This window comes from Epinephelus moara, chromosome 17 (genome assembly GCF_006386435.1).
Source record: "Epinephelus moara isolate mb chromosome 17, YSFRI_EMoa_1.0, whole genome shotgun sequence".
Lineage (NCBI taxonomy): Eukaryota > Metazoa > Chordata > Actinopteri > Perciformes > Serranidae > Epinephelus > Epinephelus moara.
The window spans coordinates 18,257,290-18,281,587 of NC_065522.1; the positions used below are offsets into that span (position 1 = coordinate 18,257,290).

The following is a 24,298-nucleotide window of genomic DNA, read 5'->3' on the forward strand; positions in this document are numbered from 1 at the left end:
GAAGTACTCCCCGACCTCTCCCACTTACTCCCCAACGACTCCAAAATACAGCCCCACCTCTCCCACCTACTCCCCCACCTCCCCCACTTACACCCCCACCAGCCCCAAATACTCCCCTACCTCTCCTACTTACTCCCCAACTTCACCCAAGTACTCCCCCACGTCTCCTACGTACTCACCAACTAGCCCCAAAGGCTCCACGTACAGCCCCACCTCCCCCGGATACAGCCCCACCTCACCCACCTACAGCCCGGCCATCAGCCCCGACGACAGCGACGAGGAGAACAACTGATGAGCCGCGGAGGAGAAGGGGAGGCAGCTGAAGAAGCCCCGGCACCTCACGGGTGGACACTTGAAGAAACCCCGTCACCTCATGGGTGAACAACTGAAGGACAGCACCTTTTTAACCAGCTGGAGGTGGCTGCGCTTCTAGCCACAGGGGTCCCAACTGCGATTCTTTCTCCTTTGGGACCTCTGTCTCGCTCCAGCCTCGACCACCTGAGCTCCCCGCCCTCTCTACCACAAGAAATCATTAAAACTACTATGTGAAAGACTTGACTGCTCTGCCTGAAGGAAAACAAAAAGGCTGCCTTTTGAAATAGTTTTTTTAATTTTCAAAACGGGGTGTTGGAGCAAAACCGCAAATCCCATGAGGGAATGAAAAGGAGAGGAAGATGTGGTGAACACATGACGAGGGAGAAAACGTCCCTTTTTAACTTTACAGTGTACTGCATCCAGTCTCTCTCTCATTCCCTAAATGTTATAGTCGTGGGAGACGTACATATTGCCAAAAGCCTTTTGAGAAGTGGATTGTATTCATCACTAAACGCATAAGCTCTAAAGAAAATCGAGGAGGTAAAGTTTGTTTACTGCATATTTCACCAAGGTGTATCTTGTTAGACATTTTGCTGCTTTTGTAAAAGTCCAGTCGCTGCCAGTTTTGGTGGATCAAGGGTGTTCGATATACATATATATATATATAAAAATGGTTGGGTCACATCGTCCAAAGATGACAGTCGGATGGTCCGTGGGAATACAGACATGATGGGAGAGAGAAACTGGCTTGCAGGGAAAAGAAATGTCACTCTTGAACATCATTAACCACACAGGTGTATGTACCCATCGCCCTCCCCTCTTCCTCCTTCACACCCCAAAGACAAAACCTGAAAGATGTCATGAAAACACCCACCAGCATCCTCTTGTCCTCTACCATTTTGGAGACTTGTGCATCAAAAGCAAAAAAACAACAACAAAAAAAAAAACATTTTCCAGATTCTTCCCTTGACACTGGGAATTTAAAGATTTATATGGGGGAAAAAAATAATAGAATTATTATTCTGTCTTTAATTTTCGATTCTAGAAGGAAATGGGGCACACTTGGACGAGGGACACTAGTTTGGCGTCGCTGCTTTTGTCATTGTTTGCATGAGTAGCACATGTTAATACATTTTAATCGAGCTTTAGGTTTAAAATTTGTTCAACTCCCTCTCGCTAATCTTTGTCCCATTTCTGATAGCTGACGTGTACACAGGTTTATTTAGACTATTCAATTTATTTAAGAAAGAAAGTTAACTACTATTCTGTGTGAATATGAATAGAGGAAAATTAAGATTTTTAAATTTTTTTCTTCTTTTTTTGGCTTTTTTCTCGTTTGCTTCTGGTGACTTTGTAAACCTGTTTGCAGGAGGCTCATGTTCATGTACTGTGGATGAAGGGGCAGGGGACGGAGGGGAGTGGTTTTTTTAGTTTCGCCCCTCGTTCCGCCCCAGAGTTTTTTGCCACGACAGCGACTTACTCTTTCCACTAACACGCTGCACTTCACCAGTTCATGACAATGCTTCAGTTAAAGGTAGAGGGGCACAAAGATCAGTGCTTCACTTCTCGGGACGCCTAGTCTTTAAAACGGCGTGGAACATTTTATGTTAAGCAGAGACTGTCAGGAGAAAGCAGCACTTTTGGCCTCTCTGTTAAGAAAAACTTACCCACTACATTAGTGTGAACTTTCTTTTTGAATATGGGTGCTTACTTACATGAGTCGATCTAGTTTGACTGTTAGGAAACCGTCTGTACGCCCGATGATGATGATGATGATGATGGAAACAGTTTTTCCTTTCCCTCCTCGTTCCATTTGATTATTCAGCGCGGTTTCTGGATTTATTGGACTAGCTGGGTCTCCTCCCTCCCCCCTCTTCATCCACAAGTGATCCTCATTTCTGAAGTCAGTGTTTCCTTTTTTCTACCAATGTATGTACCTGTGACGAGGGGGAATCATGGGGAGGGGGGAGGTGTGTTGGATCTGACTGGGAGTCCTGAGCAGATAAAACGCCAAAAAGCCAGTAGTCTGAAAATGTTTAAATAATTAGTCCTGATTTTGTGAAACATTGCTTCCAACATGGTCTTGAATTGAAAGGACTGCACCTTCTGGCCTTTTGAGATAAAGCAGGTTTGGTAATTGCACTTAGTAAATAATCGTGGTGGACCGAAGCCCCGGACATTGTGATATTTTGTCCACTCTGCTTGCATCTAACCCTGTCGTCTTAACTGTGTGCTGTCCGGTCAATTCAGGACATCAGGACTCCCAGGTTGTATGAATGTGTGTATGAGTGTGCGGTTGACGTGCGTCCGAGGGCGAGACAGGGTTTCAAACTGAGGAAAGACTTCACGTGTCTGGGCAAAGGAAGATTTAACTTGAAATTGCCACTGTATAGAAAACAATTCATTATCTCATTCTCTGTATCTTTGTTCTGTTTGTTTTTTGACTTGAAAAAATGAATAAAAGTTTTACTATATGTCTGTCTGTCTTTTTTATGTGTCACAACTACAGCTGTAATGTGAGCACACTGAATAGCCTGTGTTTATGATGATTTTGTGCAACAACAAATGCTCATTTTAAAGCATTTTGGGTAAAGGAAATGGTGCTTATAGTAGATATATGTAGACAAACACCAGTATGCTCCAGGTTTTTTTAACCGGGGCAAAGACGTTACTGTACTTCAGGATAAGTTTAAGACACTTATACTGAGTAATAAGATTTTATGCCACTGTAAGTTACCTCATTTTGAAGGCGACATGGCGCCATCTGAAGAGAAAAACAAAAACACTTTTAGGAGTTGAAGAGAAATGTTTGCAGACTCCACTTACACTTGAAAAACTAGAACACAGATGTAAGATTTAACATAAAAACGTGTCTAAAAAAAAACCAAGATGCATTATTATTTAACCTCCTGAGACCCAGCAATTAATTTTTGGCCACTCTCAAGGACATTAGCTCTCACTCTGTGAAGGCCAGTTGTTCCTAAGTGGACAAGGAAGGAAGGAAGGAAGGAGGGAGGAAGGGAGGAAGGAAGGAAGGAAGGAAGGGAAGGAAGGAAGGAAGGATGGAAAGAAGGAGGGAGGGAGGAAGGAATGAGGGAAAGAAAGAAGGAAAGAAGCAAGGAGGGGAGGAAGGGAGGGAGGAGGAAAGAATCAACAAGGGAAAGAAGGAGGGATGGAAGGAATGAAGGAAAGAAGGAGGGTGGGAGGAGGGACAGAGGGAAGGAAGGAGGGTGGGAGGGAGGGAGGGAGGGAGGATGGAAGGAGAGACAGAAGGAAGGAAGGAGGGCGGGAGACAGGAATGAGGGAAAGAAGGAAAGAAGGGAAGGAAGGATGGAAGGAAAGAAGGAAGAAAGGAGGGAGGGAAAGAAGGAGGAAGTAAGGAGGGAGGAAAGAAGCAAGGAGGGAAGGAGGGGAGAAGGATGGAAGGAAAGAAAGAAGGATGGAGGGCGGAGGGACTGAAGAAAGGAAGGAAGGAAGGAAGGAAGGAAGGAGGAAGAAGGGAGGAAGGACAGGAAGAAGGGAGGAAGGACAGAAAGAAGGAAGGAATGAAGAAATAGGTTTACATTCAATGGTGGAAAGTAACTTAGTACAGTTAATCAAGTACTGTGCTTAAGTGCACATTTGAGGTAGGCTACATTTACTTTACATGAGGATTTCTATTTAATGCAGCTTTGTACTTCTGATCCAGGACAATTCAGAAGCAAATCTTGTATTTTTACTCCCCTACATTTACTTGACTGCTTAAGTTACTTTCCAGATTCAGATTAATAATACAAAATATGATCAATAAATACATTTTGAAACTATTTGGGCATAGTTCCCCATTTAAGTATAAATTGAGGCTACTTTACTTTGACTTGTAGCAGAGTATTTTTACAGTGTGGTATCAAAGAGTTACTTTAATGATTAACTATAGGAAGTGACATGCAGTATTTAGTTATTGAGAATCACCTGATCATCCCTGATGGAAAACACCTGAGCTCTGCCTGTAAATCACGTGACCTAACGCGCTCTTTCCTCTTGGGGGCGCTGTGACGTCACCGGACCGCTTACAGGAAGTCAATTTATCAATCAGGCCAGTTAACAAACAAAAACTTGATAAACTGTTGTATTTGGGCTGGTTTGTCTGTTGAGTCGCTCATTTCAGAGAGATAACTTCATTTGGAGGTCCTCTCATTCTGGGAGTTGAATACACAGGTAAAGTTTGGAAAGTTTAGGGTGTATTTTGAGAACATTTCCAACTGTAATTTGCTAATTGGCAGCTAAACCAAAGCTAGCTCAAACTAAACAGCCGTTAGCCCAAGGGTTTATCTCTTGTTACTCTGACCATGGCTGTAATCTCATTGAGTACATATAATAGGCTATTTAAAATACTTTAAAATGGTCAAAGCTGTGCTTACAGATGTACATGGTCAAATTTATATTAACTGTACTTATCACACCACTAAACAAGTGTTTATTTGCAACAGTTTAAGGGGCTACAATGAACCCAAAAAACCATGGTGAAGGTAAAAGATTAGCAGGTAGGGAACATGACAAGAAATACATTTACATAAATTTAAAACAAACTAGAGAAGGACCTGAGACACAAAAGTTTTCTCCTTAAGTATGTCAAATAAGGCTTAATTTCTCCTTAGCTGAGGGATTTACACAGTTGTACAGAATCCCTTAAAAGGTTTCCTTAGTTAGGGAAAAACTTTACCTCATTTACTGCATTGAAAGAGATTTTACAGTGGTACAAGTTACCATGGAGATTGTTTGTTTGCTTGGACTCACGCTTGTGATGCCTGTTATCGTCTCACAGAGTTGGCTTATAGTTAGATAGTGAAAAAATGGCAGAAGAAGAGAAGACAAGAAAGCCACATTGGTCAGAGGAGGAAAGGATCAAACTTCTGGAGGAATACAATCATGGAAAGCACAAACTACAAAGTAAATTTGATCCCCAAACACCAGATGGCAATCAATTGTAGGAAGAAATTGCAACAAAAATGAATTAAGTCAGATCTGTATTTTAAAATCAAAAGCGTATCCATCGGGTTCTCCTGGTCGCAGAACACTCTTCTCAGGGTATGTTAGTTTTTGTCATTTATTATCATTAACTCGGTCATGTTGCAGTTAACATAGAGTCAGAGGTACTTTAAGGTTTTTTTTTACCTTGCTTTGGTTGCTAAGGTCTTTTGTGCAACAGTCTAGGGATTCCTTAAGTATACGACAAAGACAAGGAGAAAACAATGAATACTCAGGATACTAAGGAGAGGACTTAAGGGTGATTTTTATTTTGAGTAAACCTTAACTAGGACTTTAAGGACAGTCTTAACTTAAGGTCTTTTGTGCAACTGGCTGGCTTTTAACTTATAAATATTGAATTTCAAAAAGGCCATGGATGTACATTTGAAATTTTGCATAAAATATACCCTGCTAATTGTCTAATTGCTGAGTTTACAGGTATTAGTTTAATATTTCTTGTTTTGTAAACATAATGTAGAAAAAATGTTTCACATATTTTCTGATTCTGATTTATCCCCAAAAAATTGGACACATCTGAAGTTTTACTCTTTCAAAGCTGCTTTATCTGTGGAGTCTGTTGAATATAAAGATATTTATTGTTACTTTGATAATCCAGAAGATGGCGCTCTTGAATAGCAGATTAAAGTCATAAGCCATAAGCAAAATGTTTTACTCACAAAGGTTTTTTCCTTGTCTGCTAGAACTGAATCCCCAATCTAAATCACTCAGTTTTTAAACAACAATCAAAAAATAAGCTTTTTGAACATTTATGAGACTTTTTTTTTCTATTAACCTCTGATGGAATATGTTTATATTTGTGTATATGTACTCCTGTTTTTATATCATTATTATTATTTTGTGTAATCATTTATGCACTTCATGTGTATTTGCATCATTCGATTGTTTACCTTTTTCATCCAGCTTTTGTCAGAATAAATATATAAATGAAGTTACAGTACAGTCAGCTGTGTTTTGTGAGGCTACAAGGATTAAAAAAAATCATACCCACTGTGCTCAGCTGGAACTTTAGTATACTTAAAATATAAAAGGCCTTAAATATCACAGTTAGATTTAGCTTATGAGCAAACTGTGTGCAGTTCGCTAGTTAAATTGTTTGAGCTCCATCTCCATTGTTTGTGCCGTCTGTCCTTACCTGCAGGTACCAAACCCTCTCTGGCCACCAGATGGAGTAAGGGCTCTCTCATGGGAGTCTGCCACAGACAGAAAAGTTTGGACCTCAGCGGGCATGTGTTTGCTCTCTCAGAAAAGGCCTCTCAGATCCTAACAAAATAACAAAACACGTAAGGCTGCTCAACTGACAAATCAAATCAATACATTCTCTTGGGAAACTAATTTTATTTCACACACTGTTTAGTGCTTGTTCCAGCTCCTCATTCAAGCTATATGATATTTAATTTTAACCCCGTCACCCATAGCTGTACCATCAATTACATTATAGATGTGCTTAATTTTTTGTGTACATTCACAAAATCCTACCTGCCATATGCACTATCATTAGAAATGTTTGGACGTCTAATAAGTTTTGTGGGTTTTAAAGATGTTAAGCTGCACAGCATGAGTCGGTAATGACTGACACACCAAAGGGTCAAGGGTCAAATAAAGCTTCCACTGTAATTACCATTTTGATATTACATAACATGGTCTGTCTGCTACTTAAAACTTTTAAGGAGACTGTTTACCTACAATTATTTACCTTATTATTATGCCCTGAGTCATTGTGTTGTGCAAACAGTAATTTCTTTTTCTGTTTGCTTTAAAACCTTCTGGATTTTCTTGTTTAAATTTGAACTCCACCTAATTAAATGTTAGTTTAATTTACATAGATTATACAATTTACTCCAGCTGATTCAGTGGTACATTGGACTTCAGTCAAACAGTGATCTTTCCTCCTCTGTGAGTGGATCCTTCAGAGTCGTAATCTTCACCTGTGGAACTGATGAATCACAGGTTTCAGTCTGACTTGTCACGTAATGATCTGAAGCTGCCCTGTGCTTCCTACACATCTGGGTGTGTCTGACTGGGGGAACCTGTGAATGACTACTACCTGTGTTTGGATTGGTTGCTTTGGAGATATTTACCTACTGTGGAGGCCATGATGTTGAGTCATTAATAAGAGGGCAGTTGTCATGCTGATACAAACATCCACCCTATGGACTTGCGGACTGAGCCCTCACAGACTTCAGTCCTTTGTATTGTGACGTGTTCACTGTCATCACGTAAAGTCTGTGAGAGTGCAAGCCTGCAAGCCCCTGATATACAGGCCTCAATCATACATGATGATCACTGCTCCCATATTCCACACCCAGGTTGATGAATAGTGTTAGCTCATCTCTTCCTGCAGATAACAAGATATAAATCCCATGTGTGAATGAACCAAATTATATTTAGACATTTCTATTCTGTATTCTATACGAATACAGAAATGTTTGTAAATAAGTAAGTATGACTAAATAAATTGGGTATTACTTCACACTGGAAGACCTTCTTTATTGTTTTTTGGCCAGTTACCTTAGTCTGTATACTTGGTATCACACTGTACAGCTTTTATGAGGTAGGCTGCAGTAATAAAATGCATTTTAATTACCTCTATAACCCATACTTATACATACTTCTGTACCATAATGTGGTTGAATATTATTTCTGGCCTATATGATCCAAGTAACGTTTTTAATACAGTGATTATTTTTCACAGTCATAATATGTTCGATTTGTTTTTTTAGCCAGCAACTGGAAAAAACCTCAACATCACGTCTGAACTGCAGTGAATTGTTGTTAATTAAATCAGTGAAGTCTCCACCCCAAGTGGACTCTGGAAGTCTGCAGGAAGTCCACTTGAGGCCCCTTTTGGATTGGTTGAATTGTGGGTTTGGACAGCACCCGCAAAGTCTGTGTGTCTGCATGTGCAGTGAAGTCCAGCCTTTTTGATTCAGCATTAGAAGAAGTGTTTGTAATTTTTAAAAGGGATATTTTTAACATTATAAACAAGAAGATTAAAGACAAATTCAGGGCAGTAGTGTGCAAGTTAGTGGTGTTAGAAAGCTGAGGGAGGGATTTCATGAATGGACATTTTTATGCCTCTGTGAAAGCAATAGTCGTGGCTGGAGGCTTTGTGTTTTTGGGTTGTCTGTCCATCCATCCCATTCTCGTGAGGGACATATCTCAAAAACGCCTTACGAGAATTTCTTCTCTGGCACAAACATCCACTTGGACTCAGTGATGCCCTGATTAGATTTTGGTGGTCAAAGGGAAAAGGTCAAGGCCACTGACCTGGTTCATCTTATTCTTGTGAACACTACATCTCAAAAGGGTCTTGAGTATATTTCTTCAAATTTGGCACAAACAGCTACTCCAGGATGAACGAATTAGAATTTGGTGTTAAAGGTCAATGTTGCTGTAACCTTGGTTACATCTCATTCTCATGAGCGTGATCTCAAGATGGCCTTTAGGGAATTTTCTCAAACTTGGCACAAACGTTTACTTGGACCCAGTGATGACCTGGTTAGATTTTGGTGGTCAAAGGCATTTGAGGAAACTATACAATTTTAAACTATATAATAATAAAAACTGAAAGCACTTGTGCCAATTGCATACGCAACACGATGCATTTATAACTTAGATTTCATCCTCCCCCCCTCATCTGCCAGTAGATGAAACTGAGCTCCAGTAAGTAACTACTTTTCAAAAGTTCACTTAAAACAGGAGACATGTCAGACACCTTTATTTACTCCTACTTTTCAACAGAATAAAACACGTTACCAGTTGTAACCAGACAGCGTTTTGTTCAATTCATTACCTCCAGTTTGGATTGTTACAATTTACAGAAAGCAAATACTTCATTCTCATACCATTTTTTTAAAAAATCTTTTGTAAATGGTATCTTCAATATTTCTATATTTAAAATCAACGTACCTTAAACAGTTAAGTTTCAAGTGTATTTTTCCTGCATTTAAAGTTGTTGCCATTGTGTGATTTTGTTTATAATATTTTAAATAAATGAAGACTTAAAAAAATTACATAATTACAGCAAACACAAAGAAAATCAAGTTCCATTTATATGTGTTACAACAGTAAATTTGACTGCAACTGTGTTGGTCACCCCCAAAAATTGCTCTTGAGAAATGGAAATTCCGCCCTTGGTTAAAGGTCAAGTTTCTTGTGAACGCGATATTTCAATCCCTCAAATTTGGCACAAACAGTCAATTGGACTTATTAATGAATTGATTAGAATTTGGTGGTCAAGGGTCAAAGCTCAAGGTCACTGTGACTTCACAAAACATAACTCATTGGCCATAACTCAAGAATTCATACACTAATTTTGACAAAATTTCACACAGATGTCTAATAGGATAAAATGATGAAGTGATGACATTTTACATCCTAAAGCTCAAAGGTCAACTTCACTGTGACATCATCATGTTCTGCAAACACACTTTTGTGGCCACTACTCAGCATCATATCTCGGGAACAGAAGAAGAGACAATTGGTTGCAAACTGAATTGGTGACACTAATTTTGGGTGTCCACCTTGAAACTGTGCTGATTGTATAGATCATCTTTGCTGTCAGGTTGAAGATGTGTGTGAAGCATCCACGTTTTAGAATTTGTAGCTTCATCCAACATCCACATTTGAAGAATTGTCTACTGTGTCTAGACATGGGTATAATCAGAATCAGAATCAGAATCAGAAATACTTTATTGATCCCCGAGGGGAAATTATTTATGTTACAGACTGTAACTGTTGTTATAAACTATGTTATAAACTGTAACTGCAACCTTGGTGGTTTGCGGAGGCACTCAATCGTGAAGCAGTTAGTCTAGGTTTTGTAATTTTGTGTTTTTGTTTGACCTGATTTTTGTAATTTTTTAAAGAAAGAAAGTGTAATGGGATTAAAGTATCAAAAGTCAGGCTGAAGATAAGATGAATATCAGGTGGACCATGATCTTGTCAAGTGGGCCTAGTTTGCATTTGAATTCTCCCCCTTCACTTTAAGACCTGATTCAATCAAGTTTCCGCACTTTAAGAGTCAGAGGGCTGGGCTTAGACTGCCAGAGACCGAGGCAGGAAATGTGTGTGTGCCTGTGTGTGTGAGAGACACAGAAAGAATTTGTGTGTTAAGGGACGTGTTTGTCCTTGCATGACTACCTTCCTCTCCACTCTCTGCCCAGACGCGTTGTGTGCCACCGCTAACCCACTCTTCAAGGTAAGTTTCACATGAACTTTATTTTTTCCATATAAACCTCTACACTTCAGTTCTTTGTCTTTGTACGTATTTTCCTCTCTCAGTCTTTTACACTGAAGCTTTTTTTTCTGTTTTTCCTTCCATGCACATCTTTTCCCTGTTTGCTCATCACATTCCTTCTCCTGAAATCAGCAGAGGAATCTCGCAACGGGACAATGTATCTTTGGTTTAACTTCAGCGAGACCCAAGTTACTCTGACATGCATCTTTCCATTGAAACACTTATTCTCTGCTCCACCTTTCTGTAACTAGCGGATAAAACCACTCCTTTAATTTCCCTTTCCAAGTCTGTCCCTGTCTCACTTCCTTCACATCTTCCTGGTCTTATTTGCAGCAACTTCCTCAAAATTAGGGTGGGGTATCAAAGCAGATCAGATCTTGTGGCTTAGCTGAGAAACTGAAGCTTGGTATTCAAAATAAGTTGAAAACACATTTTCCTACAGCTGTAAAAGTGTTTTGTTTTGACATTCATAGTAAACTGTCTCATTCCTCTTTGTTCTCCTGTCCTCTCAGTTTCTCCCTGTCTGCATCAGCCTGTCTTGATTTCAGCCATCTAATCTCATAAACATACAGTGCACCCAGCCACGCAAACACACACAAATGTACACACACACTGTATACACTCAGTGTCAATTGTCAGATTGCTCTCAGATCTCTCCACACCTGCTTCCCTGTCTGCCTGTATATTGTCTGCTCTCATATTTCTGTTTGGTTATCAACGCATGAATGACTGAGTGAGTCAGTGACCCCTGTAGCCTATCTGCGACCTTCTGTCTCCATCTAAACCTCTCTGATCTCCATGTCTCCTCCACATAACCAGATGCCTCAGGGCACTTCAGTAGCCGAGTCCAAAAGACCAAACTTTTATCTTTAACATCACAGGCTGCCTTTTTTTTTACTACTCCTCATTTAATTTTCTTCCATTGTTTCCCTGGATGTGAATGACTAGATTGGATTACAGAGATTAATGAGATTGTTATTTTAAATAAGTGCTTTTTAAAGATGAAATGCTTAATGCCTCCAGCTAATGAATAACAACTGTGAAAAAAGCAGACCTTAATGGCTATATTGACGATGTGCAAATCATTTTAACACTACTGCTCACTACTAAGAGCACTGATGCGAGGGTGGGCCTATAGCTTAAAAAAATTAAAGGGTCAGTTGTGTAGATTTTCCATGTGTTTACTCTAAAATCTTTGAGATGTGAGTGGTTTTACATTGACTAATCGATTGCCAGCTATATTAGGCACATCACTAATATGAAAAGCTGTATACTATGCAAATGCCAGCAAAGAAACCTGAAACCTCCAGAGCAGTGTGAGAGTTAGCATTAGCGTAGCGAACATGATAGAGGGTGCAGTTTTTGGAGGTAAACCAGAGCGGTGTGAACCCACTGTAGCGTAGTAGCAAAATTTAGTGTATGTTCCATAACCAGGAACGCAGTGTCAGTCACTGTCAGTTAGCCTACAAGCTAACAAACAACAGACAGATAAAAGATGCTAACTACACTTAGCATTCTGATATGTCAGCTAGTCGACGATTTTGGTGCACAACAGACTCCGGGTCTAACTGAAGCTCAGACATATATGGCTGAATCTTTACGATGTTTCCTACAGTTAGAGAAAACCTGCAAAAGTCATGGAATTTCACAATCACATTTTCCAGGCCTGGAAAAACAATGGAATTAGTGACAATCATTGAAAGTTTTGAAAAAATCACGGAATTTTGTTGTGTGGATTGAAAGCGTTGCAGTAATCTTTCGTGGACAACCTTACTCGTATACATACATGGCGAATCTTTTTCTGTAGCTGTCAGCTAACGTAGCTCTAAAATGCGTCGACATAGGACAGTGTTTTGTTGAGCACCATGTATGTTTTACTAATTTTCTCCCAGTGTTTCCTTTCTCTCTTCGTGTATGCCAGCTAGCCGACATTATGTCTGACGAGAGTTTGAAACTGATATGTTTGGAAAAAATCCTTGGCAAATGCAGTAAGGGAATTTTTTTTTTTTTTTTAGTATTGGACCTTGAAAAGTCATGGAAAAGTTTTTGAAATGTTGTCAATGAGAAAACCCTGTCAAACACTAATGCTAGCCAACTTGTAGTTAAAGGGGAAAACTAAGTTCAATAAACATTTGTGAACATGCGTTACTCTCTCTCAAAGCCAGAAACCAGTCTCAAACTTGTGATGGCATCAAGCACTAGGTCTGGAGCTGCTCCAGTGACAATGAATGGGAGGCTGATTTTGTGGACACACGCCATGTTTGTTTCTTTTATTAAACCCAAATGAGCTTGACTCAATTGTAGTGTTGTCACTTCTAAAAACAGAAAATGTTCCCATATACTCAGCATATTCCCCTGGGTGTTCTCCGTGTCGTCTATGACATATTTGCCAATTCATTGTCAATGGAGCAGCTCCAGACTTCATACCCTATGACATCACACATTTGAGTTTTAGGATTTAGTTTTTTGATTTGGGTGAGAGTTGTTCAGGTGTACTAATGTTTTTGGACTGTCTCAGACCATAGGAAAAACATGTATGAATTTTGAAAACGGGCGTGGCTCCCCTTCAACCTTTCACCTGACTTGCACTGGCCTGTACCTTTTTGACTTTTTGTTGAATAACCACGCTGTAGAATTGCTCTGTGAGTCAGAAAAGGAACAGGACTTTAACCTCTTGAATCAGGGTGCCTGAAATCATTCTTCCGTCTTCTCAGCTCTACTGAGAGTGATGGTGGTGTGGGGATAAAAGAAAAGGGGAAGAGGTGGTCAGAGTCACCTGCTGCGCGTGTTTGGGGTGGTTTTAATTCCTAGCAACACTCCTGTTTGGGAAAGAAACAGTGAGCTTTACACCCTCTCATATGTGTTGCTGTTTTAGTTGAACGAGAAGGAGGGTAAAGGAGGAGGGAGGAAGAGCTGGAGTCAGAGGAGAAGGGAAGAGTGGAAAGATGGAGGAGCCAGCAGTTTGCTCTCCCAGTAATTATCCACTTGGTGTTTAGCTTTAGCCAGGAACCAGGAACCCGACTCTACTCCCCCCCCCCCACCCACCCCACCCCCCACGCTGCGTCCTATCTACAGGCCACAGGTAGGCTTTCATCACACCGGCTCCAGTTACCTCCTGCATATAAGCTAACCAGGCCAGGTGAGCGCAAACACTCCTCCTCGCCAGACCTCTCGGTCCCTTACAACCACACACGCACACACCGGGTCACACACACTCCAGTGGACACACAGAATGGAGCCGGAGTCAGACAGTATGCCGGAGGCACCAGAGGAGATCATACAGTTAAGTGGATCGGGCCTTTTTCTCTGCCTCCTTACTTACTCTTGGAGCGGCCGTCCAAGCATTGTAACCTTAACTCAGTGGCCCTGCATGTGCTGCCTCAGGCCCTTTCTCTCTTTCCTCGCTCCCTTACCTCCTCTACTCTTCTACCGTTTTATGTGTTCAAATATCCACTCCTCTGCATTGTCACCCTCCCTTGCCTTGTTTTGGTCGATAAACATGAGTTGTAGAAATATTATCTGATTTCAGATAACAGAAGATAAGAGACACAACACCGTCTTCCGTACTGAAAACCCCCCAAAACAGAAAGGGGTGTAGCTGCTGCTGACATCCTGTTTGGTTGACCACAAAGCTGAAAATTAGCACTAATAGTTTAAACTATTTCTGCTATACTGTTTAACAGATCGCACAGAAGCGTCGGCAGCAGTGTCTTAAGTGTATGATCAATGTATTCAGCTGACTCTAATCACTATAATCATTATAACTATTTGTTTACCAGCCCTCCTTTATCAGTTATAGTTGCTGCCCGGCGCTGTCTAGCAGCCAGACTGAAACTTAAACTGCTGCTCTTAAGAGTTTTATAATTTTGTTGTGCTGACATAATGACAGTAAAGGGCAGTAAATGCCCCACCCGTATATGCAGATGTTTATTTTGATACTGTCATATTTATTTGGAAGTTTAATGCCAGAGGCTTCTCTTATCAAGACAAAACCTAGAAGATATTTAACGCTGCTGCAACTTGGGTTTGATAAGGGTTCACATGTTTGTGTCTTATCATACAGGAGAAGTCTTTTGATTGTGGAAGCATAAAACTGTAAATAAACAACACTATATTGTACAGATATATTAGAATTAAATACTGAATTTTATATAACCGATGGAGTGTCATTTTCAAAAACAATATCTATTTAGTGTTACAGCATCCGAAGGAACGTTAGCTAGCTAACAGTGGCAAACATATTAGTCTCTATTTGATGATGTGTCTTGACTGGTGTGGTGATACTCAAACATGACTGTTCATTTAAATTACACATTCTAATTTGATGTTTTTATGTAAATTCCTGTGCACATTTTATAGAAATAACTAGTTTTGCAAATTCCCAAAACTTTTAATTTAATCTAACCATTTGGCAGTTCCTCCACAGCCCACTAGGTGGCGTTCTGAGGCCCACTGGTTGAGAGTAGCTATGTCATTTGATTTGTCAGTCACACTGAAAATGAAGAAATAGTTAATTCATAACCTTAAAACGATAAAAGATCTTACCTCAAGGGCTACTTACTCAGATTTGCTGGTGATTTCAACTACATTTCATGGTTTTCCTCAGCGAATAAGGATAGCCTAGTTAATCACGTAGCGTAAATTACTGAACAACTCAGCAAACTCCAGTTGTCATGTTACTTAGGTCACATGATGAACTTAGCTATCTCTATCTGCTGAGGAAGACCATGTTTGAAAGTTGAAAGCCCTAATAAAAAAGCGAGTAAGTAAATCTTGAATCAGGTTGTTTTTTTTTTTTGTTTTTTTTTTAAATGTGGAAATAAATTCTTGATTTTAGCAACAGTACTCTGTTAAAGGTCGACTTACCCTCTTTTTATGGAGCTTTCAGCTGCATCTCAAGGTCTTCCTCAGTGGATATACTGTAGCTCAGTTCATCATGCAACCTGTTATCTAACAACTAGGCGTACTACAGATCATTGTGTATCTTAGGTCACATGATAACCTAAGCTATCTCTATCTGCTGAGGAAGACCATGAGATGAAAGATGAAAGCCGCAGGGAAAAAAGCTAGTTAGTGGTCCTTGAGTTGGATTATTCTTTCATCATTTAACCAAGCAAAAATGTCAATCACTCGTTCTGTCTTTGTAAATATGTGCATTTGCTAACTATATCTGTTTTGTCGTTGTAAATTAAATATTCTTTTTGTTGCTGATCAGACAAAAATACAAGGAATTTTAAATTGTCACCTTCTGGGAATTTGTGATGTAACATTTTTTTTAAAGATTTTCTTACATTTTATGAACTACACAATTAATCATTTGAATCAAAAATACAATCTTGGGATGACTCAATAATTTAAATACTCATTAGTTACAGACCTACAACCAGTTTCCAATTTATTAGGGACACCTAGCTGAAACTCGTGCACTCTAATGCAATAAATCCTCCCTTCAGGAAGGTCGCAGTTACACTCGGAGGTGTTATCACTCAGGGATAGCATGGTTTTGATGTTTGTTCCTGGTGGCAGCTGCTCTTGTGCGGCAAACTAAATGGGCATTGCGTTCTCTTTTTCTGACAGACATACCATCTCTCCATTCCCCATTTCTGTGGTTTCGCAGAAAGGTGTATTAATGAAGCTTTAGCGTGTCTTTATTTTCATTCCTATCTGAAAATTTAGACATTATTTTTTGTGCTTTAGGTGCCAGAGAGAGACCATACCTCAGTTTTGGCACATTTTGCCACCTCACAATATTGTGACATAGTGAGAGAAAAGAGGAAAAGAAAGACAGCAGAGATGTGTATCTCTACAAACCTCACCTACTTTCAGACATGCAAGATCAGACAGGAAGAGTTAAGTTAGGTGACTCATTTAGTACATGCACATCCAAAACCGCTGTTTTTTTTTCTTCTTCCTATATGACAGGGGGAGGAGATCTATGATCTATCAATACGACAGAGAGATAGAGACATTACAGTGACTTAACCAAATCCATACCTGGTTCATTCTCACCTGTGACATGATCAAGCTTGCATATAGCCACACCTGGTTTTGTGCAATGACACAAGTGTTGTGTTGGTGTGGCCTGCCTTGGTGTTGTGTTGCATAAAAGTGATGTAATGTAGCCTGTGGTCGTCAAGCAGCAGCAGCACAACCCCTCATTTTGTGTCAAGTCTTGTTGTAATGGTGCTCATCACATTAACCGCGCCCTCCACTCTGTCCTCTGTGTGGTTTGGAGCAGTTTGCATTGAGCTCTGGTCTTCGCAACACATTTTACCCAACATTTCCATCAACAGTGAAGTTCTGTTAAAAAAAACAAAAAAACAAACAGAAGTAAGCATGACTAGAAATGGAGCCTCGTCCTCTGCCGTGACAAGATTAGTACTTCCTTCATTTGTCCTTCGTGTAGATTTGACTTCTGCTTTTACTTCTCCTTACTCCGACCTAAGCCGATCATTCATTCCCACGTGGAAACAATGACACAACTCTGTGTATTTACACTTCCCATTTCAGCCAACCTCATCCCCTTGTGTGGGAGGGGAGTTGTTCAAAGTATGACTGCCATCAATTGCAAAAAAACATATTTTTCAGTCAGCGGTGACTCTTGAAGTCTCTCTTCCACTTTTCTTACCATTCTTATCTTCCTCTCCTCTCCTTGCAGTATGCTCCCCTTCCAGGCAGCGCCAGGTCAGTTTGGGCCCGAGGTACGGGAGCCGGGCCTCCGAGTGTGGAGGGTGGAGAAGATGAAGGCGGTGCTGCTGGACCCCTCCGAGGTGGGAGCCTTTTATAACGGGGACTCCTATCTGGTGCTGGAGAACCGTGGTGAACAGGGAACTGATCTCCACATGTGGATAGGTGAGAGAAAAACGACAGGTGTACAAATTGTGTATCTGTATGAGGGGGAAAGACGTCACAAGACAACAGGGTTATGTAGCATGTAGCTATGCGGTCTGACTCAAGAACGCAGTAGGCAGAACAATGACAGAGAGGAAAAGAAAACTAGACGGCGAGCTACAGGGCCTGACTAACCAGGTGCACAGGCATTCCTCAGAACTCCAGGCAAGGAACTGAAGTTAGTCCTGATCTTTTGGCTCATTTACAGAGACAATTTTGCACCAAATACATGCATGTTATCTAATTTAGATTTGTGCAAGTAGCACAGAAGCACCGAGATGCTCTTTGCTCGGCGGTGCAGTTAAGAGTGCATTTCACCCTTTGCTGGTGCTATGAGCATTACATAGTTTTGTCTTAGGTTTAGTGGCCACAAAAATGTGCAATCCTTTTGTGAAATCGTTCGTCACTTTGCTCAAGCTGTTTCCTCAGTTGGAAAAGCAAGCCAGCCAATCAGCACTGAGCAGGCTGGATCAAGAAGGGGGACCTTATTATCCTGGACCACAGCCAAAAAATGGCAATTATTGTTGTTGTATGTGGACTTACTTACTCTAAATAAATAGTGGATCATCTTAAATGCTCTCTGCGACCATTACTGCATCTTCATGTTTACTGGAAAGTAAATCGTCAAGCTGGTTATGTCACTCTCTGTTGATTGATTAGGGAAAAACAAAACAAACAAACAGACAAAATACTCCTCGAAACACGAACGTGTCAGACTGATTGAATTGTTGTGTTTCACTTCTTTTTTCAGTCACTTTTTTTAAACCAAAGTGAAAGATAGAAACTAAATCCAAGGACATCACAGAGGTTAAAAGATGTGTGCGCACTACAGCTTACAGTGCAACATGATACTACACATACTGTAACCTATTTCCTGAAAATTTCCAATTTAGTGTGAGACAATTACAAATAACTCTCCCATTAATGGTGATGACACATGAGACACGGCGCTGACCTGCTGCATCATTGTGGGCTGGATGGAGAGGGATGAAGGCACGATGAGAGGGAGAGAAAGAAGTCCCGGGGGAAACTGGGATGGTTTTTGAGCGAGCGAGGGCTCGTTAAAAATGCAGGAGGACTGTTACAGTACTCAAATGTGGCTGTTGTTTCCAGCATGTATCCGGTGCTTAGGTAACACTAAGCTGATTGTCACAGCTTGGAGAGGGCTCTCTGTGCTCAAGCATGCGTCTCTCTGAAGCCTCCCCTCCCTCCCTCCCTCCCTCCCTCCCTCCGCTTGTTTACAATTGATGACCCCTGTGTTGTCTTTGTGCGTCGGCCGGCCAACACACTGTTTGCTTCTCATTTCTTTGTCTCCATGACCCATCCCCTCTGTCAGCAGCTCTTTGTTCCTCATATTGTGACTCATTTCCTAATGACTTCTTTCTTTTCTTTTTCTCCGCTACCTCACTCCGTCCCTCAGCTCTACTCGCCTTCACTTTTTAATCTTTAACTGACACTTTGTTTGACAAAATTATCCCCAATTCAAGGGGACTTACATCACTGACAATGCAAGTTATATGTATTTACATGATAAAGACACAAGTTTCAACTGCACCAATTTAAAAAAAAAAAAAACCAGCAGAGATCAGTTGTGCAGAACACAGATGTGTCGCTAACGTTAAGATGTAAAGAGTGCAGCATGACTTGATAAGTCAAAATGCCTCGCCAAAAATCAGGGCTCAATAAAGAAAAGCCAGGAAATGCATGACGCATGAATCAGTTTCATCAGTCTGACTTGTTCTCTAACATCAAGTTTCAAATATTAAAGTTTGTCTCAAGAGGAGTGTGTGTTGTTGAACTCGATATTTAATTCTTTCCTCTCTTACAAATCTCTTCTCTGTTGCAGGTGAGAAGTCGTCTCGGGACGAGCAGGTGGCGTGCGCCATGCTGGCCACCACGCTGGATAACTTCCTGGGCGGTGAACCCATTCAGCACAGGGAGGTCCAGGGCTACGAGTCCTCGGAATTCATGAATCTCTTCCCTAGAGGGGTCAGCTACAAGGTGAGGACGAAATAGAGCTGATTCTGGATGTTCGGATGATTTAAAAACTGGACTGACATTGAAATATGAGAGAAATTCACAGTCCACAAACCTGTTTTTTTAGCTGCAGCTGCAGAGTTAAATTTCAGAAATGCTTTATTTTATGGGTTTGTAATTTCTTAATATTTTCCAAGAACGTTTCCTGAAGAGAATGATGTCATGTGGCACTAATTATAGGTAAAATAGGAATTTCATGAAACGAAAAGCTTCTTTAAACCCAGGTAAATACTCTTCTATTATTTATTAGTTTTTGTAAGACACAACAGGGCTTTAGTAAGAAAAGACAGAAAAAAACATGATGCATATTGAAAAAGACACATAAATAGCATTTTTACAAGAGTAAAATAGAATGATAGAATAAAAATGTTCAATTAGACATTTCATTCCTGCATACTAAGTGAACAGCAATCATATTACACATGCAGTAATGCCGTAAAATTTGAAATTCATACTTAATTTAAACTTGCACAGTTGTTGAAAATATTTTTCTCCAGTTTTTAATCATTAATGACAAACAGAGGGTAAAAATTGCCTTTAGACAAACTGTCCTTTTATCAAGCATCTTTTTATTACTGGAATAATCTCTCGGCATTTATGGATAATTATGACCTCTCTGCCAAAGTCCTCTCCTGCCACTCAGTTTGCACATGGCGCCAAGTCAAACTCAATAAAACAAACCAGGATGTTGAAGCTGAGATTTCCCCGCAGGACAATAAGGAAAATAAAAACCTAAAAACACAGTAACTTGACAGAATAACAAAAAAAATGACTATCTCTCACAGGTGGGCGGAGTGGAGTCAGGCTTCAGGAGGCCTCAGGGCCCCGGGCCGGTGCAGAGGTTGTACCAAATCAAAGGGAAACGCAACATCCGTGCCAAGGAGGTGGAGCTGTCCTGGAGCAGCTTCAACAAAGGAGACTGCTTCATCCTTGACCTTGGAGAGGTGAGGGCACACACTGTAAACTGTAGGGTTCCCACGCTCATGGAAAACCTGGAAAGGCCATGGAAATTTGTTGTGTTATGAAATTGATACAGTGATCTTCCCGGCAATGTCAGAATGCAGCTGCAATCCAAAATGAAGTTTGTTGTGAATCTAAAACTGCAAATTGCTGGAGGTGAATATGATTATAGCAACAGTCTCATGGGTGTTTCACTGCCCCTGCAGATCATCGTGTCGTGGATTGGATCAAAGGCAAACATCTTTGAGAAGCAGAAGGTGCGTGAGATCGCCTCTCTGATCCGTGACACGGACAGACACGGCAAAGCCCGAATTGTGGACTGCACTGAGGGGGAAGAACCAGAGGAGATGCTCAAGGTAAATGCACACTTGGATTATATAAGTAAAAAGAATTTTACTGATAGAGGACATAAATCTTTTTTTAAAGGAACAGTTTGACATTTTAGGATACACACTAATTGGCTTTCTTGCTCTGACTTAGATTAGAAACAATTACAACCACCTTCATTTCTGTAGTCTGTAATTTGTTAGTGAGCTTTAGATGTGCTGAGCTTCCTGTCTTGTTGCTGCAGGTCTTGGGAACGATGCCTGAGCTAGCAGAGAGCACAGAAGAGGACACCAAAGCAGACGCTTCCAACTCTGCCTCCCTCTACAAGGTAACTTCATCTGCAAAGCTTTCAAAACTGCACTGACCTGTCAAACTACCATTTACAGATGATTTGGAATTTTTCAGCTGTGGTTGTCGGAAGGCACGCCATCAGTTAAAGTGTGCGCTATATTTAGAATATTTTAACAGCTTTACCTTAATGTCAGACAGCGCTTAACGACGGGGAACGGAAGCAGTTATCTATGCCCTCGTTAAAACCAGACTCCATTTCTATTCTATACTCTATTTCGTGGCTGAAAATAATTTGTAGCTTCTTAAAATATGATTGAGGATAGTGATAGTGGCTAAAATAAATTTTGCTGCTGCCCCCGTCCACACTAGTACATTCTTAGCTTCATGCTTCTCCAAACTAGAAATTCACCAACCGCCATCTACTGTAGGTAATAACACTGTATATATATTAAGTACCTCATACAACCCCACTTCAAAAAATCCCAACTGTCCCTTTAAACAAAGCATAAAACTGTGTCCCTCTACTCCACAGGTGTCTGATGCGACAGGTTCCATGACGATGACCAAAGTGTCCGAGAAGAGCCCGTTTGCCAAGGATCTGCTGGTTCGTGACGACTGCTTCATTCTGGACAACGGCGCCAACGGAAAGATCTTCATCTGGAAAGGTGAGGAAATACTACTTGACCCCGAACCGGCAAACCCGTGCCGCCTGAAACACATACCGGGGAAAGTGATAGTTGTTACATGCCGGTGATATTTGGTATCTAATTGGATCAAATTTTAATGAGCATTGTGAAAAATAATGGTCGACAGTTCTCACAGGGAGGAGAGTCTCTGTAAGCATTTCTCTTTTTAAGTGTCCATTTTTAAACCTGGCAGTGTGCAGAAAGGTTTAAGACAACCTTTACACCTCAGTGTGGGGAAATAAAATTTACAGTTACAACTGAACAGTTGACTGAATGAAGAAAATATGAAAATCAAAATCATTTGAGATGTGTTTGTGTTCAGGAGGGTGCAGAGGGGAATAAATGTCCATTTATTAATGAAACAAAAATCCCCCTCTATAAATATATATACACTCACCGGCCACTTTATTAGGTACACCTTGCTAGTACTGGGTTTGCAGAGCTGCCTTAATTCTTGGTGGCGTAGATTCAACAAGGTGCTGGAAAGATTCCTCAGAGATTTTGGTCCATATTGACATGATAGAATGACACAGTTGCTGCATGTGTGCGTGTACTTATATAATATTATTTTCTCTCCTATTAAATGTCTAGTGTGTAGGATTTAGTGACATCTAGTGGTCAGGTTGCATAAGTGAAATTTCTCCTGTAGCAGAGCAATGGTAACCAATGTGAAAACACAAATGGCCTTATCTAGAGCCAGTGTCTGGTTTGTCCGTTCTGGGCTACTGTAGTAGTATGAAAACATCTCCAGTCAAGCGATACCTGCAATCGATCCTTTCTGTGCCGGTGGTCTGATCCCCGACTGGTAAGCACAAGCTACACAGCTGCAGCAGCAGCTAACATCCCACACCATGCCATTAAACGGTTCCAACCAACCCACATGACACCAAAACAGCTCTGACTCTGTCGTTAGACACGTTGATGAAAAGCCCCATGATGCTAACAGTTAGCCCTCTTACTGTGTGCGTGGGGCCGGGTGGACTCTCACAACTTTCCCAACTGTGGAGCTCAATTTCTTTGGTCGCTAGACGCCACAACCTAAATTCAACACAATATTAATGTCTAATAACATCAGTGGCCAGCGTCATTTGTTTCAAGAGGAAAAAATGAGGTGTTGTGTTGGTATACTGGGCGCTGTAATCCTCCGTTGCTGTAAAACAAGTGTCTTAAGGCTCTCTCTCTCTCTGTCCCTTTTAAAGCACTTTCTGATTAAAGCAAATAAAAACCCAGACCAATCATTGAAGTTGTACAGTTTACACGCCACTCCATTTAAATTTGGGGATCTAACGAAGTACTCCTGCTATCAGCATCACTTTGAAGGCACTGTTATACTGGTATCATTATTTTTAAATTGATATAAACAGCTCATTCTCAGTTATGAATATTTTAATTTCTGCCAGTAGATAAAATCCTACACACTGGACCTTTAATACTGATACTGACATATGTACTTGAAATTGCTGCGGTCATTTCCTCCTGTGGACACCAGGAAGAGAAGCTATCGAGGATCTACTTGTCTATCTGTGATCACAAAGGTGGACACTAGCAATATGCTGCATCTCTTTAACTGCCAGTGCTAACACCAGCTGTTGATTGTCAGGTAACGGAGCAAATGCCGATGAGAAGCGGGTGGCCCTACAGATGGCGGATAGCTTCATCGAACAAATGAATTACCCCAGGATGAAAACACAGGTACTGCTCACAGCTCGTAAACGTTATCATATCTGCTCTGGCTCCTGCAGCCTTTACAGCAGCTTGTTATGATTCTAAAGGATCATTTACAGCACATCCACTATAACGTCTTTATGTACACAGTAGGCAGTGACGGTGTCTGTGCATTGCTCTGCAGGTGGAGATACTGCCACAGGGGAAGGAGACCATCATCTTCAAGCAGTTCTTCAAGAACTGGAACTGAAACATTTCAAGGGAACATCTGACAAACCCTGCACATGACAAGAAGCTGTAAATCTGAGACAGCGTCTGTTACAAAATACATTTTTTATATGCATCAACTTGTATGTACATATTTGTAAGGTACCACGCTGACAGAGCACACTGTTTGGACTTGATAGACTAAGAGATGTGATGCCACTTTTATAAATGCACACAAGTTTCTTCTGTTGAGATTATAAAGACTATAAAGTTAAAGAGTTTGGATTGGGTTTTTTTTACATTTGTTCTAGTGTCACAGATTTGCCTGCATTTGAAGAATAAATCTGAAACTGCCTGCTACTTATACAGGAAGTGGTTTGAGTTTCTTTTTTCCTCTCCAAAAGTTTCTTTTGAAATTTGCTGAGATGTTCGGCCACGCCTCCAGGACGGCATTTTCCTTCATGTTTAAACTATGCCCTCTCTGTTGCCATGGCAGTGTGAATATTACCTGGAAATAATAACTCAGTATGATTACCTAACAGTCCACTGTAATCGCGGTTGGAATTTAACCACATACATTTAATCAAATGCTGATCTTATGTAACAGCTCGATGCACTTGTACCCTAGATATGTCGTGCTATCTTATATCTA

The 24,298-nt window shown here is 40.7% G+C and overlaps 2 protein-coding genes across 3 annotated transcripts in view; both read left to right on the plus strand.

Annotated features, from left to right (window-relative positions):
• polr2a (RNA polymerase II subunit A) overlaps positions 1-2,789 on the plus strand; it is a 12,626-nt gene extending 9,837 nt beyond the window's left edge. The window contains exon 30 of the mRNA XM_050067850.1: positions 1-2,789. This exon is cut by the window's left edge and continues 12 nt beyond it. Within this exon, the coding sequence (XP_049923807.1) occupies positions 1-292 (292 nt within the window). The 3' untranslated portion in view covers positions 293-2,789.
• Positions 2,790-10,384: 7,595 nt separating this feature from the next.
• capgb (capping protein (actin filament), gelsolin-like b) lies at positions 10,385-24,007 on the plus strand. Of its 2 annotated transcripts, none has more exons than XM_050067602.1 (9): positions 10,385-10,543; positions 17,241-17,434; positions 19,320-19,474; positions 20,296-20,454; positions 20,677-20,826; positions 21,042-21,125; positions 21,621-21,753; positions 23,375-23,466; positions 23,624-24,007. In XM_050067602.1, exons 2-9 carry the CDS (start codon positions 17,242-17,244, stop codon positions 23,687-23,689), a joined length of 1,032 nt encoding a protein of 343 aa, XP_049923559.1. In that variant the 5' UTR covers positions 10,385-10,543; position 17,241; the 3' UTR covers positions 23,690-24,007. The 2 variants fall into 2 exon arrangements, with proteins under 2 accessions (XP_049923559.1, XP_049923558.1); XM_050067601.1 differs by lacking the exon at positions 10,385-10,543 and adding an exon at positions 13,732-13,864.
• The last annotated feature ends 291 nt before the right edge of the window (positions 24,008-24,298 follow it).

What these genes read in the sequence shown, in the direction of transcription:
- capgb (XM_050067601.1), top strand. Translation starts at nt 13,815, where the DNA reads ATGGAGCCGGAGTCAGACAGTATGCCGGAGGCACCAGAGGAGATCATA. An exon ending in TGATCTCCACATGTGGATAG is followed by an intron (nt 17,435 to 19,319) that starts GTGAGAGAAAAA and finishes TCTCTGTTGCAG; the next exon opens with GTGAGAAGTCGTCTCGGGAC. An exon ending in CTAGAGGGGTCAGCTACAAG is followed by an intron (nt 19,475 to 20,295) that starts GTGAGGACGAAA and finishes TATCTCTCACAG; the next exon opens with GTGGGCGGAGTGGAGTCAGG.